The 23,681-nt window shown below is 39.3% G+C and overlaps 3 protein-coding genes across 8 annotated transcripts; 1 reads left to right on the forward strand and 2 right to left on the reverse strand.

The window, feature by feature from the left end:
* Nucleotides 1-1,290: 1,290 nt before the first annotated feature.
* LOC120559880 (probable E3 ubiquitin-protein ligase DTX3) lies at nucleotides 1,291-7,563 on the reverse strand. 2 transcript variants are annotated; one of them, XR_005639375.1, is made up of 4 exons: nucleotides 7,169-7,563; nucleotides 5,231-5,448; nucleotides 4,307-4,522; nucleotides 1,291-1,601 (listed from the first exon to the last, which is right to left on the reverse strand). XR_005639375.1 is itself a non-coding variant. In XM_039801955.1 (3 exons), exons 1-3 carry the CDS (start codon nucleotides 7,475-7,477, stop codon nucleotides 4,444-4,446), a joined length of 606 nt encoding a protein of 201 aa, XP_039657889.1. In that variant the 5' UTR covers nucleotides 7,478-7,563; the 3' UTR covers nucleotides 3,012-4,443. The 2 variants fall into 2 exon arrangements, 1 of the variants encoding a protein (XP_039657889.1); XM_039801955.1 differs by lacking the exon at nucleotides 1,291-1,601 and having other exon boundaries at nucleotides 3,012-4,522.
* Nucleotides 7,564-9,288: 1,725 nt separating this feature from the next.
* On the reverse strand, nucleotides 9,289-15,350 carry dtx3 (deltex E3 ubiquitin ligase 3). 4 transcript variants are annotated; one of them, XM_039801258.1, is made up of 5 exons: nucleotides 14,845-15,350; nucleotides 14,612-14,652; nucleotides 13,294-14,096; nucleotides 11,453-11,670; nucleotides 9,289-11,226 (listed from the first exon to the last, which is right to left on the reverse strand). In XM_039801258.1, the coding sequence occupies exons 2-5, from the start codon at nucleotides 14,622-14,624 to the stop codon at nucleotides 11,151-11,153; spliced, it is 1,110 nt and encodes a 369-aa protein (XP_039657192.1). In that variant the 5' UTR covers nucleotides 14,625-14,652; nucleotides 14,845-15,350; the 3' UTR covers nucleotides 9,289-11,150. The 4 variants fall into 4 exon arrangements, with proteins under 4 accessions (XP_039657192.1, XP_039657193.1, XP_039657194.1 ...); XM_039801259.1 differs by having other exon boundaries at nucleotides 14,840-15,350; XM_039801260.1 differs by lacking the exon at nucleotides 14,612-14,652.
* A 3,273-nt stretch (nucleotides 15,351-18,623) lies between these two features.
* ptges3a (prostaglandin E synthase 3a (cytosolic)) lies at nucleotides 18,624-22,905 on the forward strand. 2 transcript variants are annotated; one of them, XM_039801775.1, is made up of 8 exons: nucleotides 18,624-18,719; nucleotides 19,752-19,865; nucleotides 20,051-20,120; nucleotides 20,210-20,308; nucleotides 21,109-21,198; nucleotides 21,299-21,355; nucleotides 21,515-21,542; nucleotides 21,945-22,905. In XM_039801775.1, exons 1-8 carry the CDS (start codon nucleotides 18,700-18,702, stop codon nucleotides 21,962-21,964), a joined length of 498 nt encoding a protein of 165 aa, XP_039657709.1. In that variant the 5' UTR covers nucleotides 18,624-18,699; the 3' UTR covers nucleotides 21,965-22,905. The 2 variants fall into 2 exon arrangements, with proteins under 2 accessions (XP_039657709.1, XP_039657710.1); XM_039801776.1 differs by lacking the exon at nucleotides 18,624-18,719 and adding an exon at nucleotides 18,726-18,874.
* Nucleotides 22,906-23,681: the final 776 nt, after the last annotated feature.

The following is a 23,681-nucleotide window of genomic DNA, read 5'->3' on the forward strand; positions in this document are numbered from 1 at the left end:
GTACTTTCCATTTACTTGAATGTATGGTCTGTCAAACTGAAGATCTGCTATGCATATGAATGAAGAGATACAAGGGCTCATTGCTATTCAAGCAGTTTAAGAACTGGTGCCTCCAAAGTCTCAATGGGGCTCACATACAGTACGTAAGTGCCACTAATACAACCTCCCTATGTGAAATATGCCAGGCTGCATCAAAACGTGATGAAATCCACAACTAACAGTCTTTTAATACCTGTGGAGACATGATGTGTCCAGTGTCTTCACTGAGACAAATTTCTGCCAGCCTCAGTCTGCTCTATGTAATAAAAATAATCAGTTTTTCCACTAATGTGAAAAAGCTCCAGACAGCTGTTGCAGTTGTTCAGAAGAAAGACAGGCCTTGGTTGAAATTCTCAATTGTAAAGTGACAGAAAGGTCATGCTAGTTGCCATGACAGCCACAGCTAATTGCTCTTACATGAGGCAGTATGAAAGGGAATGGCAAAAGCTGAGGATGTAGACAGGATGCATTCCTTAATGCACCAAGAAAATATTAGACTGTGTTTGCAGAGGATTTTGTTTAGCTGTTGTTGAATATTTTCACATTGCTGCACAGCCTGTTATTGTAGTTTCACGCAGTTGAGATTATGTGGTTGGGTAGTGTGTGTGATCTGAACAAAACACTTATATAAGACTGATAAACAACTGATATTAACACTGTTCCTGATTTAAGTTTGGAGAGGTAATTACTAGACATCTTAATCTCTCTCACAGAGGACAGATGATGGAGCTGCTATTCTCATATCGGGGAGAAACTCAGCTGTCGCTAATGAAGAACAGCTTGAGCAGAGCCTTCAATCTGTGACGTTGACAACCCAGCCAAAGACCCCAATAGTTGCCAGCTCTGCTGTTGTGTTCTGTCTGTAAGATAAGTCAGTAAATCTGTCAGTATTACTAAGAAAAGCAGAGGGTCTGCTAAATCAGGCAGACAAAAAGCAGTGTAGCCCCGGCTATGAATCAGAGAACAGAATGCGAGAACCTGCCTCGATAAACACACACAAGTATTCACTAGTGCATATCCGTATATACTGTATGCACAGATGCAGTCAAGGGCACACAGACAAAAGCCACAGAAGAGCACCCACACACCCACCTTCACTTTGCTGTTCTTAAGCAAACAGCCTTAGGCTCAGTGAATGAGCATGTCAGCGGTGTGGGCTGACATTCTGTCACACAAAAGAGTGTGTATGGGGACAGATGCCTCATTCTGTCCTTTTCCCCAGCATTACAAACACAGCCTGATTGTCCATCATGATTTGGATATAGATAGTTATAATTCAGGGAAGACAGAAAATCTTTATCTCTGTTAACTTTGGCATTAAAAGAACAAACTGGGTTTAGATATAATTTTTAAAAAGCATACCTTCATAGGTATGCAAAAGTAGGCTACGTCTGGTGGAGGTGATCCTCATTACAGTAAAGGGAGACAAAGAGTAGCACACCCTGCACCCAGATAGACAGGTTTATCTGTGATTGGGTGGCTTTAATACCAGAAGATGAGGAGGCATGCAGGCAGGCAGGCAGGCAGGCGGTGTGCCAGGGTTCTCCCCACAGCCAGAGACACTATAATTAAGGAGCACAGTGGGGAGAGAGGGTGAGAACAACAGCTCTGCATTGTCACGTAATGATTTTCTTATCATCTCTAGTACAGGAAACACGGCTCATTTCTCCTCTGATGAGTATGCATGTCTGGGTGTTTTCTGGGAGCCCCTCCTGAGGTGGGTGAAATCACCAAAGCCTTGGTGCTATTTACAGGGAGAATATTAAAGTCTTCCTGCCACAACAGACTAGAGCGATGTTTGATGGAAATGAATGTAAGCAGCTACAGATGTATCACTCTTAATCCATACACAGAGAGCTTATTTTCAATCTGTCATCAATCCATTTTTATAGTGGAGGCTTGTCACTGGCCATTTAAATCCACCCACCCTATTGCTCTGCATAATCATTGATAGATATATTTATATCTCTGGTTACATTTCTTTAATTCTTTGCTCTTATTTCCAGATGTCCAGATAGAAAATAACAGGGAAGGGTTACTGAAGGGCAAAGGTGCATTCAATTGCAATGTAAATTCTGGAGCCAAAGTCTCTTACTACATTAGTAAGAGAGTGCAGACAAAATACTAAGGCCATTTTATTTTAGTTTAAGCAATATAATTTGCATTTGAACAGTAACGCCTGAAGAAATACAGTCAGGTGGGAGGGATGTCTACTTATGGAAACCGGCTTCAGCCTTTCAAATGACATATCTTACACATGTTCAAATGAAGTTGCATTTTCAGTGCTACATTTTCCTTTTCTTTTTTGTCACAATCTGCTCCACTACTTAGAAAGCCAAGTTGCCAGTCTGTCACTGTAAGTCATTCTTCTGTTAAAAAGTCGAAAACATAGTAATAAATCAAAACAAAATGTGCAAAAATGTGATGAAATGGTCATGAAGTTGTATCAAGTATGTGATTCTAAACATTGCAGCAGGTAAGGTAAATAATTGGCAGATTAAAAAATCATTACAAACCGACAGTTCATAGAAAACTGATAAAGGCCCATGAGAGGGAAAACAATTATGATGAGAAATGGATGGACTGGACTGATGAATAATCGGAGAAAAGGAGAGAAGGGGGAGTTTGACCAGATGGGTCCTGGTCTGCTTTGTGAGAGCAGCAGATGCCCTGACATCCAAGGCCACGGAAATGCCCCCAGCCACTAAACACCAGAGCGCTAAAGAGGCCGAGTACAGTAACTCCGCCTCGTCACATATTCACTTTTTCTGATAGAGAAATATAGGTTAAAGGTATTTCCATCCTCATCCCATAACTATTTCATGTTATCACTAAGAAGAAGATCAGCTGGATATTATTCATATTCAGTTGTAACTTGGTTAAATAGATGTCAGAGAGCCCAGCTAAAAGCAAAAACAGAGCTTGTTTGTCCTGCTTTGCTGCATGAAAAGAGATCTAAAACAATACAAAGCTTCTCTGTTTGTAATATCTTTCAGGTTTATTTGTGCTAGTAATGGCTAAGACACTTGTTACACATTTACATTTACATTTTCAGTTCAACAACAGATGAGCCTTGAATCCTTTTGTCTTTATTGCCATTTAAATTGAATCTGCTTCGGTCTGTGCATGTAACTACCACAACTCATCTTTAACAGTATCGATCAGTTTAACATACTCTGTTAGTATGTTGCTGCTAAAACTGCCCCGAGCACCATAGAAACACATGACTCATCATTTATAGCAGATGTCCTTCTCCTCTCACGGACTTTGGCCGATGAGGTTTGGGAGGTGCTGCAGGACTGTGGGTTTGTGATTATAATGATACAGCTGCATACCAAGCAGACACCATCCTAAGTCTTCTTAGAGGAGAGCATCACCCTCTAGTGGACCTGACAGGCAAAAGACAGGACTGAAAAATATCAAAGATGTTTTTGGACTAAAAGAGTTTCATAGATATATGACTCGACTTGACAATGATACATTGGCTGATGTCATATAAAGGCACACAACAAATTAATATGGTATTAAAGGTGCTATATGAGAAGACTGGTGATATTCTATATGTTGGTTATTGTCAACATATCTTGCGAAAGGACCAAAAGCAACAATGCACAAGTTCATCTGTCAATACATTCAATGTCAATACTGGCGTTTTTAGCAAATGTTACACAAACAGGCGTAAATAGGGCATTTGTTGAGGACTTAGTGAATATTAACTGCAGCAGGACTGTGTATGTGGGATCAACTTAAAATAAACTACAGTGTCCATGTTCATTATAATGAAGGAAAATGTCACCCATGTTTTTATTAGGTTTTGAACAACAAGGGTGGTCTATGCACAGAAGAAGAAGCCACATCTTATTTCGGCTTTAGCTACACAGGCAATACTTGCTAGTAGGATAAATTAATTGTTAGTTTTGGTCTTTTCATGGGATTTGTTGACAATAAGAGAAATACAGAATATCACATTGTCCTTTAAACATAAAACATTACATATGACAATGCCATATACATCATCATCTCTTACTTCCCTAGGAAACTTTACCTATCCATTTCACAGATGATAAGTGCGCTTACCACCTGTTCTGTCTCCTATGTCTTCTGTTAGGCACCAGACCTGTGATCCAGTGTTACAAATTATAATATTTACATTATTTAAATCTGATTATCAGACCCCTTTTACTAACTTAATGTACTGTAATATTTGTTTTGTTGGATAACATACTGTACAGAAAAATTTATTTTTTCTTTGGGAAAAGCCACTAACCTTCGTCTCTCAAGATTATTGCTCCATGAATAAAAAGATCTGATGACGATCCCTGCTTGAGGACTGCAAAAAAAGTCTTTGCAACAATACAAGAAACTTAAATCTATTTGAGGATGTCTTTTGATAGTCTTCACCCATCAGTCATCCTGTGTCACTCCTGTAAGACGAAGCTCATCTTGAACCCTGAACAAATATTCTGGATCTGGATATCCAAAACTGGAATGGAGAAAGACAAACAAGCATAACATGCAGTAAGTACATCCCTGAAACAAGGATACAAACGTTACTTTTAGCTTACTGAACCTGTATTTATCCAATTAAATTAGCTCTGACAAAGTCTTTGCAACACCTAAGCTTATATAATATACTCCTCTCACAGAGGACTACTGTGATCCTTTCACTTTTAATATAGCGCCTTCATCAGGTCAATTTTTTTTTTTTTCCAATACTTTGGTTTATGACTAATACTTGCAAAACTAATCACATTCCCATCAGCCTCAGCTGTGCTGTGTTTGTTTATTCCTAATAGTGTCCATTACTGAAAATGAGTATGGTTAGGCATTCATTGAAAACTATACCTGATTAAATTGTAGTGGTGAAAGAATTTGAAGTTTTACAAGTAAAAGTCCTGCATTCAAAACCTTAAGTATAAGTATCTAAATATTATCTGCAAAATGTACATAAAGTATAAAAAGTAAAAGTAGTCATGTGCAATAAAATGTTCCCGTCCCTGTTTTACCTGTTTACATTTTAACTCCTTTATATACACAAGTGGGTAGTTTAATCTACGGCAATGCATAATCACATCACAGGACTATTAGGTTGTGATGTAAGAGAAACATGGGACCATCCATTTGCCAACAAGACACATTTCTGTACATTTACAGGCAAAAAAAGTGATTATACTACAGCAATAATGCATACCATTGTGGACCACCATCCATGTTGGTCTTGTGGTGAATGTCGTTCCAGGTGATGACGTTGTTGAGGCCTGTGGTGACAGATCGTCCGATGGTGAAGGTGAGTCTCCTGTCGAAGGCTTTCCTCAACAGCTTCAGGACTTTCTCACCCTCCTCGCTGGCTGGCAGGAAGGCAGTACGAGAGGTGCTGCTGTACTTCACCCCAGGGTTTGGGTGTTCAGGCTGTAATGTGGTAAACAACAGCATATATATATAAGGCTTAAATCTTGCCTTTACGAATTGTGGCAATACAGGTTCTCATGACCAAGACATTGATGCATTTATGTAAATATATTATAGATTAGGAGGTAGAGCTCATTATAACATCTCCCTATAAGGAACTAAACAATGACAAATGTTGGAGTTGTTACTACTGTTACAAATGGTAAGAAAAAGCCCGAATTCTACTGCTACTGGGAGGCAGTCCTTGGCAAGATAGCTGACGTTGGTACTGCATCTGAAATTATCCTGTGGCCTAGAAAGGATTCCTTATACAACAAACACTTCAGAAACTTTAAGATGCCTTTAGTATTGTACAGCATCCAAAAAAATCAACCCCTCTCTCTCGCTGTCCTACACACACACCTTCACACACCTCTTCCCCTTATATCCTCACCTGTAGAACACTTTGAATACAGGGTTAGTGAGTTGCTTTTAGTGCATCCAAGATGAAACACACACAAACACACTCCTTCCACAGTTATGATGTTATGATGCTGGTTTCTTGTACGTAAAAATATGCTCTAAAATGGGCTGGAAATACAACTTCTGATACACATTAAAGAAAATTAGGCGATTAATCAATTTGACAACAAAAACAATTGGATAAGACATTTGAAGACATCATCTTGGGCTCGGGGAAACTTGGATGGACATTTTTTCACAATTATTTGACATTTCATAGGCTTATAATGAATTTCATAATTAATAAATTATATAATAAATAATCAACAAATTACTTGATAATGAAAATAGTCATTAGTTGCAGGCCCAGTTGAGAGATAGGCCTATCAGATTTTGGCAAGTGTCTTTGGCTAAATATTATGCCACAGAAAGGTGTCTGGTTATTGTTATATTTGTCACTATATATGGAAGCTATGAATTGCCCTTTAACACATTAATTAAAGCAAGAATTTGAATTTATAAAGCCTATAAAACAGATCCATCAAACAATCAAATAATTAAATTAAGTCATCAAATAACTTAAAGAATTATGCTGTCGCTTAGATTAAGAAGTATAATCATATAACAAGTTGTGGGCAAATAATGGTGAAATTAAGCATCCTCCTCTAGGTTTTAGGCTACATCCATGTCTCCACCCCTCTATAGCAACGGGAGGATGCCCTCTGAAATCACTTCCTCATATCTCTTTAAGATTCCGCCACAGTTAATAAAACGCTTTTAAACAACGGACTGGACCTTGAGGAAGAAATCTCTTCAGGTGTATAATGGTTCTTCTGTGACACCGAACAGAATTGGCGGCCATTTTATGATACCTAATCCAGATGCTTGTGGATGTATGTGTCCCTGCAGGGTAGATGCTAGATCGGATGCGCTAGAAGTATCGACGTCATAAGACGTGACTCGTGGCCCGCCTTATTTTTGCCTTATTCTGCCTCTGATTGGCTTACCCTGTTATTCTTACCCTAACCCTAACGAATCCCCACTCCTCATGCCTAAACCTAACTACGTCGACACGTCTAGCAGATCTGATCTAGCATTTACCTCCATCCATCTCCATATGCAGCGCAATCGACTTGTGATCAAAAACAAACAACAGCGCCCTCTGGCGGACAGATGTAATATCACCAAAGCTGAGAGATGAAGTTAAACTAGCTCTGTTGATATGTAGCCTAACGTTACGCATGTGGCTTTTAGCTTCCGTTACAAGTGTTAGGCTCACCCCTTGTATCCCTGCTGGGAAACTGTATTGTATGACAATCGATCCACAGAGCTCAAAGCCAGGCAGGCTCTGCCAGCTGCGCATCACCGTCATCGTGCCCTCCGGCTGGGTTCCCGTGTACTCTCCGTAGTATGTGTTGCATATCGGACAAGCGGGCTTAAACTTAAAAACCGAGTCGATACATGCAGAGCAAAAAGAGTGAAAGCACTTTAACGTTTTCTTCTCCTGAATTTTGTCCAAGCAAATGGCGCAGTCTTCCTGACTTTTATGCACTCCACCACCAGAGTGACGATTTGGTGTGTTTGCCATTATTTCCCGGTATGTGACGACAAGTATGCTGCCTTTCCGTGTAACATTATGGAAATGACCGAGCTCCGAGGATGTGTGACGTCATAATGAGTACGGAAGTGGTGCAAACAATGTCCTCTGATTGGTTTGAATTTTATATTGGTTATATATATATTGATATTGGCGGTATCATTAGAACATTTCAGTAACCAAATGTAAACTAAAAGTTTGGCCCCAGTGGTGGAAAGTAAGTAGTACTAAATTTACTAAACAATTCTAAAGGTAGGGAACTTGTACATTGCCTGACGGTATATTGTACTTTTTATTCCATTTCTTATATCTGACAGTCACTATATGTTATTTTATTTTTTTACAGTGGGGTATTGATACTTTGCCAGGTAGACTGGATCAACAGAAGTATATTTCCAGGATAATTGCCTGACATGTTCCTCACCTTGCTCTCTAGCTGTTGCTGCTCTCAAACTCGTTCATTCCGGGAAACAACCAACCTCGAGCTAGCAAGCTACACGCTGAAAATGGCAAGTCTTGAAGAAAATTCGGTTTGTGCAACAAGGCAGGCCTGCTTGGTTCTTTTGGGGAATGATTGTAAAGATGTAATATGTTTACCTATTTTACTCTAACCTGGACGTTTTGGAGCCGATTGGAGAGGATTGCAATGGACGAAGTACATACACTGGTATATACTGGTAAGAACAAATTACGTTTAACCATGTATCCAGCTAATTTAAAAATATCATGTTACTGTATTGTGTGAACAGTTAACTTAATTTAATATTTTATGTGGCGTTTTCTTTTGCAGGTGCAAATGTTTCACCAAAAACAAGTTCCTTCCCGAGACTATTTTGCAGAGCCACCGTTGCTGCGTCCGGAGCATAGGGCTGCCCAAGACGATTGTGATTGGCTTAAAGTAGGCCTAATGCAAACAACCCCATGCGTTTTTTCTCCTATCCCTGAATACACTCCAAAGCGCTGTGGAGAAAGGTCTGGCAATGTGAGACTACATAACACTGGACAGTTAACCTAAAATGTATAAATAGAACCCACTGCCCAAGTTTTGTGTACATCACCAGTAATTCTAACTGATGTAATGTTATGTAAGTATGTGACAAGAGTCAACATGCCTGGATTATGATCACATGAGAAACACACTAAATGCAAAAATGTCTTAACCTTTAACTCAAGGGCAGTGGTGGCCTAAAGGTTAGAGAAGTGAGCTGGTGACTGGTCAGTTCAATCCCCAGACCCACAGGATAACATCTGGGTGGGGAAAGTGAAAAAGCAGCACTTGACCCCAACTGCTCCTGTGGAGCTGCTTAGTGGCCAGCAGATCAGACAGTGGTTGTACTGGGCAGCTTCCAGGTATGAATGTGTAACTGTGTGAATGTGATGCATCCTTTCTGATTCAGATACTGAATAGTTCTTTATAACGATTTACAATCACACCTGATTCACTGGAAAGTGGAACTATAAATAATCATGACTATACTTAATCAAATATAGCCCACATTATTACCCATTTGTAAAGCTAGTTATCATACAAAAAAAAAGGTTAAATTTAGTAGTGTGAGGAATTTTTTAAGCTCTGTTCACTCTACAGTCATGATCCACTGGATGGCAGTGCAGAGTGCATTAGAGTATATAGTTCAATATCTTGAATCAAGAACCTTTGATACTACAGGGAAGCAGTTCAGGTTGAGTCTTGATTAGAGACGACAACCCCAGCTTGATTCCAAATGGACAGCTGTTTGATATTCAGTTTCTTATGATGCACCTGGTTTATTCAGGGCCCACATTGAATATCCAACACAAACCCAAACATAACTTTTTATTCAAGTATTAAAATGTAAAGCACATTATTCTGAATATCAACAAAGTACGAATCAACACAATTAGAAAAGCAAAACACCCAACTTTTTCTTAACAATCAATTTGTAATATGTGTAATCTTTCCAACTATTCTCCTGGCTCCTCCTCAGTCATGTAATGCATAGAAATGTTTGCACAGTAGCTTTAGTGAACTACAATCCTGTGTCCCAAAATATTTCAGTTGGTCCCTTAACTAAAATACAAAGGGGATGAAAACATAAAAAATGGTAATTGATATATGGATCTGACCTGACAAATTAATGACAAATGTACCACTAGCCAAGCAGGTTACTGCACTTAGCAAAGCACTTTCACACATACAGCTTCATCAGTCAGAGGGCTTTTTTCAGCATTTGGACTACATGAATGTTTATGAAGGAGATCATTTTATACGCATTAGTATACATATTTTAATGAAATGTGTAGTATTTGTACTTAAAGCCAGATAGTATAACTACAAACATAATGCTCTTTACCTAACAAGTAACAACAAAATACGCCTAAACTGCTTACCATTCATTAGTAACATCATGCTTGATTTTTTATCAAAAGTGAATATAAGAAAAGGCACAACAAAATAAGATCATTACCCCCACCCTAAATCAGATCAATTGTTCCCGCAACATTTTCTTTAGTTATTTTTTTCACTGTGTATCGTAGATTATCTATTTAGATAAAGAAATTTACAACAGTGAACTAATTTTAAATGAGAAGATTAGCAGGCAAATCTCCAAATTTGACAGGGACAGAGGCATAGATATTTAAAGAGCTTTTGTGCCTTTGATTTGGTTTAAGTGGTCTATATGCCCTTTTATATTTGACATCGTCATAAATCTGGTAATTAGATGAGCTCATTACCAACAACTGAGGTAATGGGCTCAACACCTGGGAGACATCTTGAAATAACAGGAGTGAGTGATGGCAAACAACAAATTTCTAAAGAAATTAGAAAAGGTGCTGAAGAAAGACATAGTTTAACATTCTTCCTATTTAAGTAAAAATGGAGGGGGAAAATGAACATCCTACGCAAATGAAGAGTTCCAAGCAATTGACATCAACTTGTAGCCACCATGCTAATAGCTGATAGCTGCACGAACCTGTTTGCTCTGAGCACTCTTCCACACAGAGGAAGCAAAAACCATGACTCTGACTTCACTGAGAAAGAAAAGAAGACAAAAGTGCCTGTGAGTGCTTTAGATATAACTTTCAGAAATAACTTCTGAAAATGAATTATTTCTATTGAAGCAGTGCTATTCTGCCATATAACCCAAGTACCCAACAGGTAATTAGTAACAATCAAGACATACTTAAATGCTTCTGAGGAGATAAAACAAAGAACGTGTGCTTGTAAGAAATAAAGTAATCCCCCAGAGTAGAAATAAACATTAATATAACAAAAACTGTCTTTATAACATTTAAGTTAGATTTCCTAAATAATATATAAGTACCATGAATTGCAACTTGCCACAATGCTCTTAAATAAGTGCATCAGATATGGGCCCTGTTGCCAACAGTGACAAGTAGAGGATTGTCGAATACAAGAATGCACTGCACTCATAGTGTTTTCTTCCACATGTAGCACTGGGTTAAGCTGAACTATGGAAGAAAAAAATGAACAAACAGAGGAATAAGTAGTGGAGTGAAGTGGGCTCTACTGCAGCATTAGAGCGTGTCTGCTGAGGGCCTTGTCTTCAGCCGTCCTTTAAGGGACGGGCAGTTTCAGAGCACAACCTGGAGCCGAGTCATGTCCACCACAAGGACACTCGGAAAGTCCTACAAAGTCTTGGAAGAGTCATTTTTCATGCTGTCAGTCCGCCGTGATGCCTTTCTCTCTGAGCTCCTCTGTCACTCGTACCAGGTAAGTAGGGTCTGGGTAGCCAAAACTGTCAGGAGAAATAAAAAAGCTATCACTGCATCTGTATGAGCTCAGGCAGCAATAGTGCCATCTAGCCAAGGACTTCAACTGATAGCATTTCCTTGTCAGTGACTTTAATTACATCTGTCAGTCTTTACTGAGCCCTGTTCTCAGTTACAACACCTGTTAGGGAAGTTGTTGAGGCTATTACCAAATCAAATCTCAGTGGCCATTTGCTAAAAGGCCATACATACCAGCGGGGCCCGCCCCATATTGAGGTCTTGTGGTGAATGTCATTCCAGGTGATGACATTTTGCATGCCCGTAGTCATGGAGGTACCGATGGTGAAGATAAGGCGCTGTTCGAAGGCCCGGCGCAGCAGGCCCAGCACACGGTTCCCCTCAGGGCTGTCAGGGAGGTAGGCCACACGGTCTGTTCCTGGGTACCGAACACCTGGGTTGGGGTGTTCTGGCTGTTAAGGAGAAGTTAAAACATGACATTAACAGCTTTAAAACAACTGTCTGTCTACTGGGGTCTGGGACTCTTTGCTACTACAGTGATTGTGTCGCTTGTATTTATTCATTAGGTGTCTTTTGTGACTGTTTTAATGCAGTTCCTTCAATCAAGACAATTTATCTTAATCTATTTCCTGGGAAAGGGGAACTCCAATTACTGGAGTAAAGTTCTATGATTAAAGGAACACGCTGACTTCTTGGGAATTTAGCTTATTCACCGTAACCCCCAGAGTAAGACAAGTCGATACATACTCTTCTCTTCTCATCTCCGTGCGTGCTGTAACACTGTCTGACGGCTCCAGCATTAGCTTAGCCCAGCACAGATTCTGCAGGGAACTGGTTCCAACTAGCCTACTGCTCCGAATTGTGACAAAATAACGCCAACATGTTCCTATTTACATGTTGCGATTTGTATAGTGACAGCGTGTACAAAAAACAATGTAACATGAGACACAGCCATCTTCTAACAGTAAACAAACCGGGAACTATATTCTCAGACAGGCTTGCTGTGAGCATATCATTCCGCCCAAGTACTATATTATTCCGCCTGAGAATATAGTTGCCGGTTTGTTTACAGTTAGAAGATGGCTGTGTCTCATGTTACGTTGTTTTTTGTACACGCTGTGACTCTACAAATCACAACATGTAAATAGGAACATGTTGGTGTTATTTTTTCACTTATTCGGAGCAGTAGGATTACTGGAACCATTCACCTGCCTGTTCTGTGATGGGCTGATGCCGCTGGAGCCGTCAGAAAGCTTTACAACACGCACAGAGATGAGAAGGGTATGTATCGACTTGTCTTACTCTGGGGGTTACGGTGAATAAGCTAAATTCCCAATAAGTCGGCGTGTTCCTTTAAAGTCCCTCTGAAGCTTCCTTAGAGGCCCAATCACATTTTTTACCATTTAAATTTGGGATGCATTTACAAAATAATTGAGGAGTTTGTTATAGTAATAAAAAAAAATAGGAATGCATTTTGTGTTTGCCAACTTGTAATTGCAAATTGCCATGTTTTACTGCTGTTAGAAAAAAAAATACTGATGTAAACAGACCTTACCAGCATCAGAAACCAATATTTTTTGTTGTTTTCTAGTGTCCCTCCCTGCGTTAAAAGACCTGTCAATGAATTTGAGAGCTAGTTCAGATCCTGTGTTTTGAGTTTTGGTGGTGAGGTGACTATTTTGATTACAATTGGAACAAATTGTACCTTTAATTTGATTATTTCCTTCTGAAACTGGATATAAGTTGTTAGATATCAGTCAGGGACAAATAGGAAGATTTGGGTAGTCAAGAGGACGGGCCAGATTGCTTAAAAAGATTCAATGGTTTCATATAGTATTACATGCTTAGACTAAAGTAAAGTAAAATCGATTAGATGTTATGCCATACTCTTGTGCCTAAAATGTATTATTGTTTTAACTCTTCAATTAAATTCTAATGTTTGATGATTTGCATTATTAATCCAAAACAACTGAGTTAAGTTTCATTAAACCCATAGATAATTAGCAAAATGATTCCAGTAACAATTGAGAGGCACTTACAGTCTGCATCTGCACATGCTCTCTTGGTCTACTCACCGCCTGTAGGCCAGGAGGGAAGCTGTAGATGATGCAGATACACCCATAGCCTTCATGGCCAGGAAGCTCCAGATCAGGATCTCGCTCTACGATCATTGTACCATTAGCAGGCTGGTTCCCAATCAACAGGCCATACACTAGCCGACACACAGGACACGCTTTCTTCACCTTAAAGGCTTGATCAAGGCAAGAGTGACAGAATGAATGGCCACACCTCTCCAAGGTAGTCTTCTCCACTATGTCCCCCATGCAGATTGAACAAGTACTGTTGTCCTCCGCCTCACTATTGGAAGCCAAGCTGGAGTCCATGTCCTTCCTCTGGGCTGCCTCGTGGAGCATGGCATAGGCCTCCTCATCAGCAGGCTTCCTGAACCTCTGCTGCTGTCTCTGGGAGCGCCGGGGCTGGGGAGGTGGAGGCTGAAGCAGGCTCCCCTCTCCGTTTGACTCCAGGACTCCCACAAAGGGAAGAAGAGTCCTCTTCCTCTTGGGTCCCCCGTCCTGTTTGCTCATTTCTTTGCGGGCACAGCGGCATAAGTCAAAGAAGGCTTTTCTTGTCTCGCTGGAGATGGGTCCATCCATCACCACAGCTCCACCGTTCCTGGAGCTTTCCACCGGCTGCAGCCTCACAGCGCAGCAGCCCCCCCTCTCTCCTCGCCTAATGATACCAGCGCTCATCCCCTGCTTGTGCTGGAAGTCAATGAGCCAGGGCCGCCCAGCTGCAGCCAGGTAATCCCACACCGCCTGTGAAACCAGCACCTCATCACTGCCCTGGCCAGCACGCACACTCATCTCATCAGAGGAAACTGCATGGAGAGGCACACAAAAGTCATTTGCGCATTATTGTATGTAACAAAGATAGTCAAACAAACACTATTTGAACTTGTGTCAAGGTAAACCCAGTTGTAGAAGTTGCTCCCTAAGGCTATGCACTAGCCCATATTGCGATTATCAAATGCATTACGGGGAATAATGCTATGCTTTACTCAGACATGGCTAGAAAAGTGTTTTTGTTTCTGTTGGCGGTGGTGGCTTTATTTTTTTTTTGTCTGATATAGCTCAGGCAATTCGAATGATAAGAAACATGACATCTTTTGTTTGCAGTATATCTGTGCATGACAAAGTAAACAGAATATATCTACATGGGTAGCTATTTGCAGTGGCTGCATTAACTATCGCGGCATTGCTGAGGACGTTATCAGATGTTAAGATATTCTGACTGTAAACAAAGGAAACTAAACCCCGTCATACGCGGAAAACATGAAAGCCAACCGACAGCCACATGCATACACAGTAACACTTCTTTAGGTTGAAAGGTTACCTTGTGATCCCATAAATCCCTGCAATTGTGAATAAAGCGTCCTGTTGAACAGAAAAAGACAGGAAGAAAAACTGAAGGACTGGAACAAACGTTATCACAGCTGTTCGGCGATGTTTTGACTGAGCCATTCTCCGCAGGAGCAAAGGGAAATTCAGCGATTTCGCAACATTAGTTTAGCCTTTGATACATTTCGCGTTAATATTTAGCCAAGTTTACCCCCCTGATTACCTCACCCTTTGCCGTAGCTTGTCGCTGCCTGTCAGGGAGGTTTCTGGCTGGATTAAAGAGCACAGTCCTCCATCAGAGGCCTTTATTTCTGACGTGCCGCTGCAGTTTATCCGCGGATAATACGTATTTTGTAGTCAAGACATGATATCCAAACGTGTTCCCAGCTCATATCTTTAGGTTTTCAACAGCCCTTTTCCTGGCTCTGGCAAATGCCATCAAGATCCTGCACCTCGTCCCCAGTCTCGCCTGTGTTTGCCTTCCTCGTACGTCCTTGGGCTAGGCGGAACATAAATAGCATTTGTAGTTAGCCTACTCTTCTTATCTGGCTCCGACCATGCTAGCTGTGTGACAGCTTTCTCCAGGCAGATAATTTGCTCTTTCTTCTCATTTTGAGTCTGTGTCTACGCTTTCAGACCACGTCCTCCCTGTTGACTGTGGGAGCAAACACGTATCCATTAATTATACGGGGACGATGGGACCTACGAGAAAGTGTGACCAGGAAGTTCGTCACTGAGCTGACATGATTGGCTGACAAATGGTGGTTGTTGTTTTTTTCATGCTGAGAGTGAATCATACTTTTGTCGTGATTAACAGCTTTAACGATAACGCAACGCTCAGTACACACAAGAGTCCAACCTACGCGCCGTCGAGGGAATACCCACTCATACAGTTGTAATGCAAATGAAGCTGTCTCTCAGGGTACACCGAATTGACTGCAATCATAGGCCTAATTGTTGATGCTTTTGACATATATTGTTTGGGTATATAACTAGAGTTTTAAGTGAGTTCGTTTTATTCCAGTGGATTATTTATGTATTTTGTCTGTGTTTTGTTTTTACCTACCTCCATGTCCTTATTTCTTTTGTTTCATGATTTATGCAAGGTTTATGCCAACAATGTTCGAGATCCAAGTAGAATTGAAACGTCATTTTGTGGCATGGAGTGTGCAGGCGTTTTTTTTTTTTTTATCTAGATCTATCTATCTATCTATCTATCTATCTATCTATCTATATATCTATCTATCTACCTATCATTAGGCTACTTAACCAAAGCTGGCTGAAGAGATTATTTTCTTAGTTGAATAATCAATTAACTGATCATTAAGTTGTAACAAACTAATGTCTTGGTGTCATATTTTGTCAAGAACCTAAAAAGCATTCTGTGTAAACTCAAACTTTGACAAGCAGGATATTAGCACCTTTTAAAATGCTGTAACCAACATGTGTTGATTGATTCACCTGTTTTGCAATCCAGGTTGTTGTTTTGGTGCTTTCTGCTATGGAATCTCATGATTGAAAATTAGCAATAGCTATAAATGATGTGATGCTGTAGCCTACATTGGAGATTTGTTGCACAAATGTCTATGTCTAACCATCTGTCCCTATTCTAATAAACATGAAATGAAAACAAATATTGAGAGATGGCTGCAAAATTGCCTGCATTCAAAAGTTTACTTCTGATTGATAAAGTAATTCTATTTCCACACATTGAAAGTAGCCAGAAAATAATAATAATAATAATAATAATAATAATAAATTAAATTAAACACACAGGGATTGTGCCTAAATCAACACAGTCTACATCCCACTGCTTTTGCCTTAATGCAGGGCTGTACACCTGAGTTTAACTCTGTTCTCTGTCTAAGACTGATTCACAGATGTACTAATGCAATACATCTCCAAATACACTGACTTCATGGCAATATCAACAACTTCAACACCAACAAATTAATGATAGTAATGATTCCTTAAGCCTGATTCATATAAACTTCTGTGAAACCATGCTACAATCTGTCTCCTCTTCTATTTTGGTTTTTGGTTATATTTAGGAGGTGACAGTTGGCCCTGGTTGTCAAGGCCCATAGATGTTGGATCACTGTGCTTTAGGAGCTTAGCCCAGCAACATCACAAAAATATATTATACATAATTTCAAAAAACATATTTCATACTTTCAGTACACTGTTTCTTTTTTCGATTTAATAAAATGTGGCACTTAGCTAAACTTCTTCAGCTAACCTGTGGATATATCTAGTGATCTCACTCATTGTGGTATAAACATTAGTTTAAAACTGCTGAGGTGCTTGACTCATTTTCCCTTACCTCCTAGTTTAACCCTTCATTGACATACTATAGTTGGCCAAACTCAACATTAGCTAAACCATGATATCTAAATATAATTTATTGTAATGTGAGTTAATTTGAAGTTGTTAAATCTTCTTCCTTATTTTTTCTGACAGCATTACACAATTAAAATTCACCCTAAAACCTATTTAACATGTGCTATTCTATTGATGTTGGAGATAAAGTCAATATCTTCACACAAAAACAACTACCTCCCTGAGCTGGAGATTAGAGCACAGGACGCGTCATCATATGTCATCATACGCTTTTGGAGTCGGCCCATTGAGACCGAACTATAGTCACTGACTCTGTATAGCCTCATTTTTATTTTTTTTATTTTTTGTTGCTTTTTTTAACTATTACTGTTACGCAATAGTGTCCCAGGGGTTGTTCCATTATTCATTGTATGTAGAGCAGCTCTAGGATTTGTGTTTGGCTGACATCATGACTGCCTTGTCTTTTTGCTATTTAAAGGAAATGTGTCACAAATTAAACCTTGTAAAGTCTTGAAACTATATAAATTCTATGTTAGGGTGGATCTTCTGTTTTTTTTCTTCTATTCTACAGCCCCTCTTGTGGCCAACAAAAACTCCCGTCTGTCAACTACCTCCAGCCTCTCATCTACAAAGTGTCTTCCCTGGTGTCCCTATCCCCCATAAGGCCTGACATTGATTTGGCTCTACTTCTACTAGAAAGGCACATGTCTGGCACATGGTGGTCATCTTCTCTCTTGTCCAAGTCCAACTGCTTAAAGCTGCTCCCAAATTGACCCTGTTTGCTTTAAAGTTCTCAGTTAGTAGTCTTTTTTTCTGCTGCTTGAATGCTTTGGCCCACTAAGAAAGCCACTAGAAGTCAAACACCAGGGCAGCATGTGCCTCTGTCAGCCTCCACTTAAATTGGGTACCTAAATTGATAAAGCTATGCTTCACTCTGATATAATGGCTGAGAGTGATGATAAAGAGGCATCTAATAAGCCAGCTGACAAGCAATTGCTGTGAAGGGAGCTCACAAGTTAACGTTATAAGTTCTGAATGCACATAACTAAAATTCGACAGGGCACCTTTGAGGTTGTATTTTACTTAATATTTGTATGAATTCCATGCCACTTTATTTTTCTACTCCACTAAATTTAGAGGCACATATTCTACTTTTTACTTTACAATTTTTGACACTTAAGGTTTCAAATTAAGATTTTACATACTAAACATATGATGCATTGTATTGTTATAGTCTATAACACTGAATATAAAATTGATAGGATAAATAGTTTCCCCTCGACATGTAGGCTAAATTATACTTACACGGACCTCAGGAAGAATAGCACCTGCAATGCAGGAGCTAATGAGGATCCTAAATAAACAAACAAACAAACATAGGCTATAATAGTAGGCCTATGGTATGAACGTATAACATAGCCTACACGGGGGGGTTCTGCATGGAGTAGCCTATTTTAACTTGATAAGTGCATTTTTTTAATAATACTTTTGTTTTAAGTGCTTTTGCTTGAGGTATTTCGCAGTGCGGTATTTCTACTTTTATTTAAGGGATCTGCATATTTGCAACTCGTAGACATAATTCAGTACAGTTATCATAATATTAGGCTATGTATTCAAATAACTAGGCTGGCTATCAGTCCCCTTCTGCCACACTGTCTTTCATAGAGGGAGACTCGTGGTGGAGCTCTTGAGCTGCTCTGGAACACTGAGCTCACTCGTTCTAGAATTGTCTCCGACGGCTCCATGCTTCGGTCTGTGAAACGGTACGTCACGAGAAAGGAAAACACGCGATGTTTGGACGCAAACTGCTTCTGTCGTGAACATTTTACAGTTAACCGTTTAGGTATTTCAGGAGCTAACGCAAACACAATCTATATCGTGGTCCAACGGGGAAGTTTAATTGCTAAACAGTGGAGATGTAAGTCTTGGGTTTACTATGTAGTAATTAACGGTCGTAGCTTACTAGCTACAAGTCTTGGTAAAGAGGATCAACCAGCTAACATTAGCTAACAGAGCTAACGTTAAGCACACGAGTTAGCCTCAGCGGTGCAGACATAGCTACACGACTGTCAAGCCTAAAAGACAGCGAATCGTTAAATCCACCGACAGCTAACGTTAGTTTTCCCTCAGCCAAGTGTAATTTGGCACCACCATGTCCCAGCAGATGACAAACTAGTTTTATTAACGTGCTGTTATCGTTAGCTAGCAGGCTAATGTCAAGCAACACAAGGGTAACGTTAATGTTAGCACTGAAAAAGCATGGTGTCATGATTAACGTTAGCTCTGAAAATGTCATTTTAGCTAAAACCAAATCACACCATAATATTAACGTTACACACGCTTGTCAGCGATACACATATCGACATATTTTTCTCACTGTGGTTCACATCCAAATAGCCATCCATCTTACCAATAGCTACTTTAAATGTAGCGTGAACTTTACCTAACTCCCTCTCATTGTGATAATTATTGCTTTGACACGTTACTATCTATCTGTAATGTAAGCAGGTGCACCTTTTTTTTTTATTAAAAGGCTTAATAATTTTCTCTAAATAAAACTGTCAATTGTTAGGCTATTGCTTTTAAGTAGGTAAAGATGTTAAGGATAAAGGATCGCATGCTCCCTAATCTGGAATGAATGAGTGAAGCTTTCGTCAACGTGATTTTAACCTCAAATGTACTGCACCCTATACACGTGGGTTTAGATTGAGTGAGATTAGAATGTAGCATGGGTGATGTTAGATTGTATTAATGTCACTTTATAGTCTATATTTCTACTCCTTTTTTTTTTTTAGGCAGCCTGCAACAGCCAAGTGGTATGACAGACGAGACTCTGTTTTTGTAGATTTCTGCGTGGAGGACAGTAAAGATGTAAAAGTACATTTTGACAAGTCCAAATTTGATTTCAGGTAAGTTGCAATTAATATTACGTTAAATGGTTCTATTCCTGAGAATTTCTTATCCTTCCCAGAATCATCTTAAAGAAAAGATGATTTTGGAATCAGGGCCCTGATCCGTGTATAGTATAGAATGATGACAGTATAAATTGTTGGCAGTTGTAAAGGGAATATCATGACCTCTTTTCACCTTACAGCTGCATCACTGGAACAGATAATATCAAACATCAGAATACTGTGGACCTTTTCGGGGAGATTGACCCCAAAGTACGTTTGTTACCTGTAGACATAGTTGCAGTTCTACCGCGTGTTTTATTCCTTCAAAGCCTTCATCCATCTCTCTCTGTTCCACACAGGGCTCTAAATACAGGCGCACTGACAGGTCTGTGTTGTGTTGTTTACGAAAAGCAGAGGCTGGGAAATCATGGCCACGACTTACCAAAGACAAGTCAAAGGTACCTTTCATTCTTTAAAACAACCAAAACTTCTCAATCCATCTATGTCAATTTATCTTAAATAAATCTTGGTAAGCTTATTTATTTAACCTATATCTTATTAAAACATCTGACTGCCTGGTAATTAAAAGCATGACAATTCTTAGTTCTAAAAATCGGGATAATATGCCACCTAGCTAAACGGCTAAGTAAATGTCAACATAAAAAAACAGCTGTAATAATCTTGATTACACAACATGACATCATGACTTTGCGTAAACATATACGCCACTTTCTAAAGCTAAGTGCCATGTTATCTGTATGTATTTTGAGCTATCTGCGTGTATGTCTACACCATATACAGGGGACGGGCTGCAGACTGATCTCAATAAGTGGTGTATGTATGACACACCAATTCGTATGCCATTTTGGCATGTTATCAAGACGCATAATTGCTTTTCGGACGGTTGGGTTTAGGAACACAATAAGGGGGTTGGGTTTAGGAAAAGAAGAACGGGGCGGTTGGGTTTAGGAAACGTGACACGCGGGACACGAACCCCAGTCTCCTGGGTGAAAGTCCTGTGTTGTTTGACCCATCAACCACCCCAACCAACCTCCCTATGCGGATTTTCGGGCTTTCATACTACTCGCTACGCCGTAAATTGACACGCAATCGCAATGTAAGTAAATGGAGGCCAAACGGCGTTGATAAACACACTAAAAAGCCAAAATGACATACGAATTGGCGTGTCATACATACGCCACTTATTGAGATCAGTCTGGATTACATGTTAAATATAGCTAAAACTATCTTCTGTTAGTGCAACTGGCTGAGTGTGGACTTCAATAATTGGAAAGACTGGGAGGATGACTCAGAAGAGGACTTGTCAAGTTTTGATAAATTCTCAGAGGTAAGCATATTGAACACGCCCAGTGCCTAAATGAGTGCATGTCCAGATATACTGTAGTGCTGCTGATATATTGATTTTTGTCTCCTGTGCATTTCTCCAGATGATGAACACAATGGGAGGGGATGATATACCTGATTTAGATGGTGCAGAAGAAGAGGTATTTTTTTTAGTACATATAGTGCTTTTTTTATATGCTTTATATCCTTTAATACAGAAATATGTGTTTTGTTTGGAGAAATGTAATCAAGTGAAATTTACCAGGTAAAACAGTGTATGAAGAATTTATTTATTGTTTTTTTGGGGGGGTTTTTTGCAGCATGATTCTGCAGACAATGACGATGAAAGTAAGTACCAGTATTATTCTAAAAGAGATGTCTGTTAATTTGTAATCGATAGTTTCTAGATCCCATCGGTTGAGAAGACAGCGATAATGCTAAAAAAGTGCCAAGTGCATACAAATATGACTTTTCAGACTCTGTTAAGTAAGATATAAAATGTTTAGTGGAAAGATTATATCATCCCCCGTAGTGGGTGATGATGATGTTATGTTTGCAAGGCTCGATTTTATAGATCTCTTCTTGATGCAGAATTCATGTAATTCAATCAAAAAAGGAGTTAAGTAAGAGATGGTTAACTCTTGCCATAAAATCACAAATGGGTATGTTTATGTATTAGTTTGAATATGGGTGCACTACATCCAAATCAATCACCTACTCACACAGATCACATTTTTGTCTTTCTTCCAGAAATGCCCGACCTTGAGTAGATGAACATGGGTGCCACCTCAGTAGTAAACAAGGCAAGTTAAAAGTCGGTTGAAGATAGAGAATAGACATGAGTTGGCAGCCATGTTGGAGAAGAGACCTCATCACTCTACTCAGTTTCCAAAGCGAAACCCCTCAAGGGAGTGACTGTTGGATACAGACATGCACAGAGATCCATAGCGACATACAGTGCTGTGCTTTGCTGTTCTGTTCTGCATGGACAATTCTGTTGAAAGGAAAATGTTATTGTTCATTGACTTAAATGACTGTAATGGGATGTGTGCTGTCTTACACCTTCTCTCTCTCTCTCTCTCTTTCTGTTTTTTGCGATGTCAGGTTATGTATTAAACATTGTGATTTCTAATGGGGAAAAAAAACTCAAAATGCCTATTTTCCAAAAAGTAGAATTTTTTTTAATGACAGATTTTCCCCTTTTAATGTTTGTATTGTAAAATGCACTTATTTTGTTCGTTAATTTAAAAAGCAGGCGTTGAGCTTGAAATGGTTTTTCCAATGTATGCCAACATCTGCACATATTTAACAATGATGATTTCATTTTTAAACATTTCAGCATTTAAAATAAACTGATACGCTTGTGCAATTTACAGCTTTTGTTGAGATTATGGTAGAGTGGTACAATCTTTGCATATAATCATACCATTTGCAAAGTTGAGTTTTGTTTCTCTATGCCAGTGTACGAAACATTGTAGCAGGTACGATTAATTTTCTTCCATATGCATACTGAGGTGAAGGCAGACATACTATGTGGTCTAACAAGAGTTTCCAAATAGTTAAAATACAGGATTTAAATGTGCGTTAATCAGAAACACTATATGCTTTGGAGGCTTGTGTGTTTGATTCAACACGTGTTGAACACTTCCATTTGTCTTATGCTGTGGGAGTTTGGGTATGCATTTCTAATAAACTGTTTCAGACCATTGAATACAAGGCTTAATATTGTATTGAAGAATTTTCCAAGTTATAAAAACTCAATGAAGTTTACAGATAAAATACACAAAGGAAGGAATAATTGTGTAAATGTGGGCTCAGTATTAAACAATGTTTAAAGGATAGGTATTCTAAAGTTAATCTAAAGATAAATTCCTTGCTGCGTTTGCTGTGCTCTCACTTCTTTCTAACGTTACACAGGGGATTCCCATCTCGTCTGTACTTTAATAGTACAAAAAGGAAATGGAACCCTGGCATTCCCTAATGACGTGGATTTCCAGTGTGTTTTTTGTGTTGTGTGGGCTTTTTTGAAACATGACAACTGCAGCAAATACTTCCCTCACAAGTAATTAGCAAATATGTTACCTCCTATTGGATCTAGTATTAAACCTAATTATCCACATGTTAAGGCCATAGATTATTCATACAACCATAGCTTGTTGACAAAGATGCTTGATTTGTGGTTTCTTGAATGAAAGTATGTAATATAAATGGATCATTTGAAAGAAGTAAAACAAATATCCCCTGCTGAGTGTTTTTTAAATTAGCACCTCTGAAGTTGAACATAGTTTATACTGTACGGTTAAGTCCTTCATCTGATCTGTCCTGCAATACATATTTCCACCACTGTGTGGTGAGTGTAGGCCAGAGCTTCTACTCCAGTGTGAGATGTTTAGAGGCTGCTTGTGTCAGCAGTCTGGACCCAGGGAACAGGAAAGTACAATGCAAGCACCTTTTCAGCATCCTCCTCTGTAAAACTAAACTGTGTGC

Source organism: Perca fluviatilis, chromosome 5, assembly GCF_010015445.1.
Source record: "Perca fluviatilis chromosome 5, GENO_Pfluv_1.0, whole genome shotgun sequence".
In the NCBI taxonomy this organism is placed as follows: Eukaryota; Metazoa; Chordata; class Actinopteri; order Perciformes; family Percidae; genus Perca; species Perca fluviatilis.

Bases quoted from the DNA above. Each gene is read 5' to 3' on its own strand.
- LOC120559880 (XM_039801955.1), bottom strand. From the start codon at position 7,477: ATGGCAAACACACCAAATCGTCACTCTGGTGGTGGAGTGCATAAAAGT. The intron at 5,449-7,168 runs GTGAGCCTAACA...ACCACATTACAG, and splicing joins TCCCAGCAGGGATACAAGGG to CCTGAACACCCAAACCCTGG. The intron at 4,523-5,230 runs GTATGCATTATT...TCTCCATTCCAG, and splicing joins ATGGATGGTGGTCCACAATG to TTTTGGATATCCAGATCCAG.
- dtx3 (XM_039801258.1), bottom strand. The intron at 11,671-13,293 runs GTGAGTAGACCA...TCTCCTTAACAG, and splicing joins TCCCTCCTGGCCTACAGGCG to CCAGAACACCCCAACCCAGG. The intron at 11,227-11,452 runs GTATGTATGGCC...TTCTCCTGACAG, and splicing joins ATATGGGGCGGGCCCCGCTG to TTTTGGCTACCCAGACCCTA.
- ptges3a (XM_039801775.1), top strand. From the start codon at position 18,700: ATGCTTCGGTCTGTGAAACG. The intron at 18,720-19,751 runs GTACGTCACGAG...TTTTTTTTTTAG, and splicing joins ATGCTTCGGTCTGTGAAACG to GCAGCCTGCAACAGCCAAGT. The intron at 20,309-21,108 runs GTACCTTTCATT...ATCTTCTGTTAG, and splicing joins TTACCAAAGACAAGTCAAAG to TGCAACTGGCTGAGTGTGGA.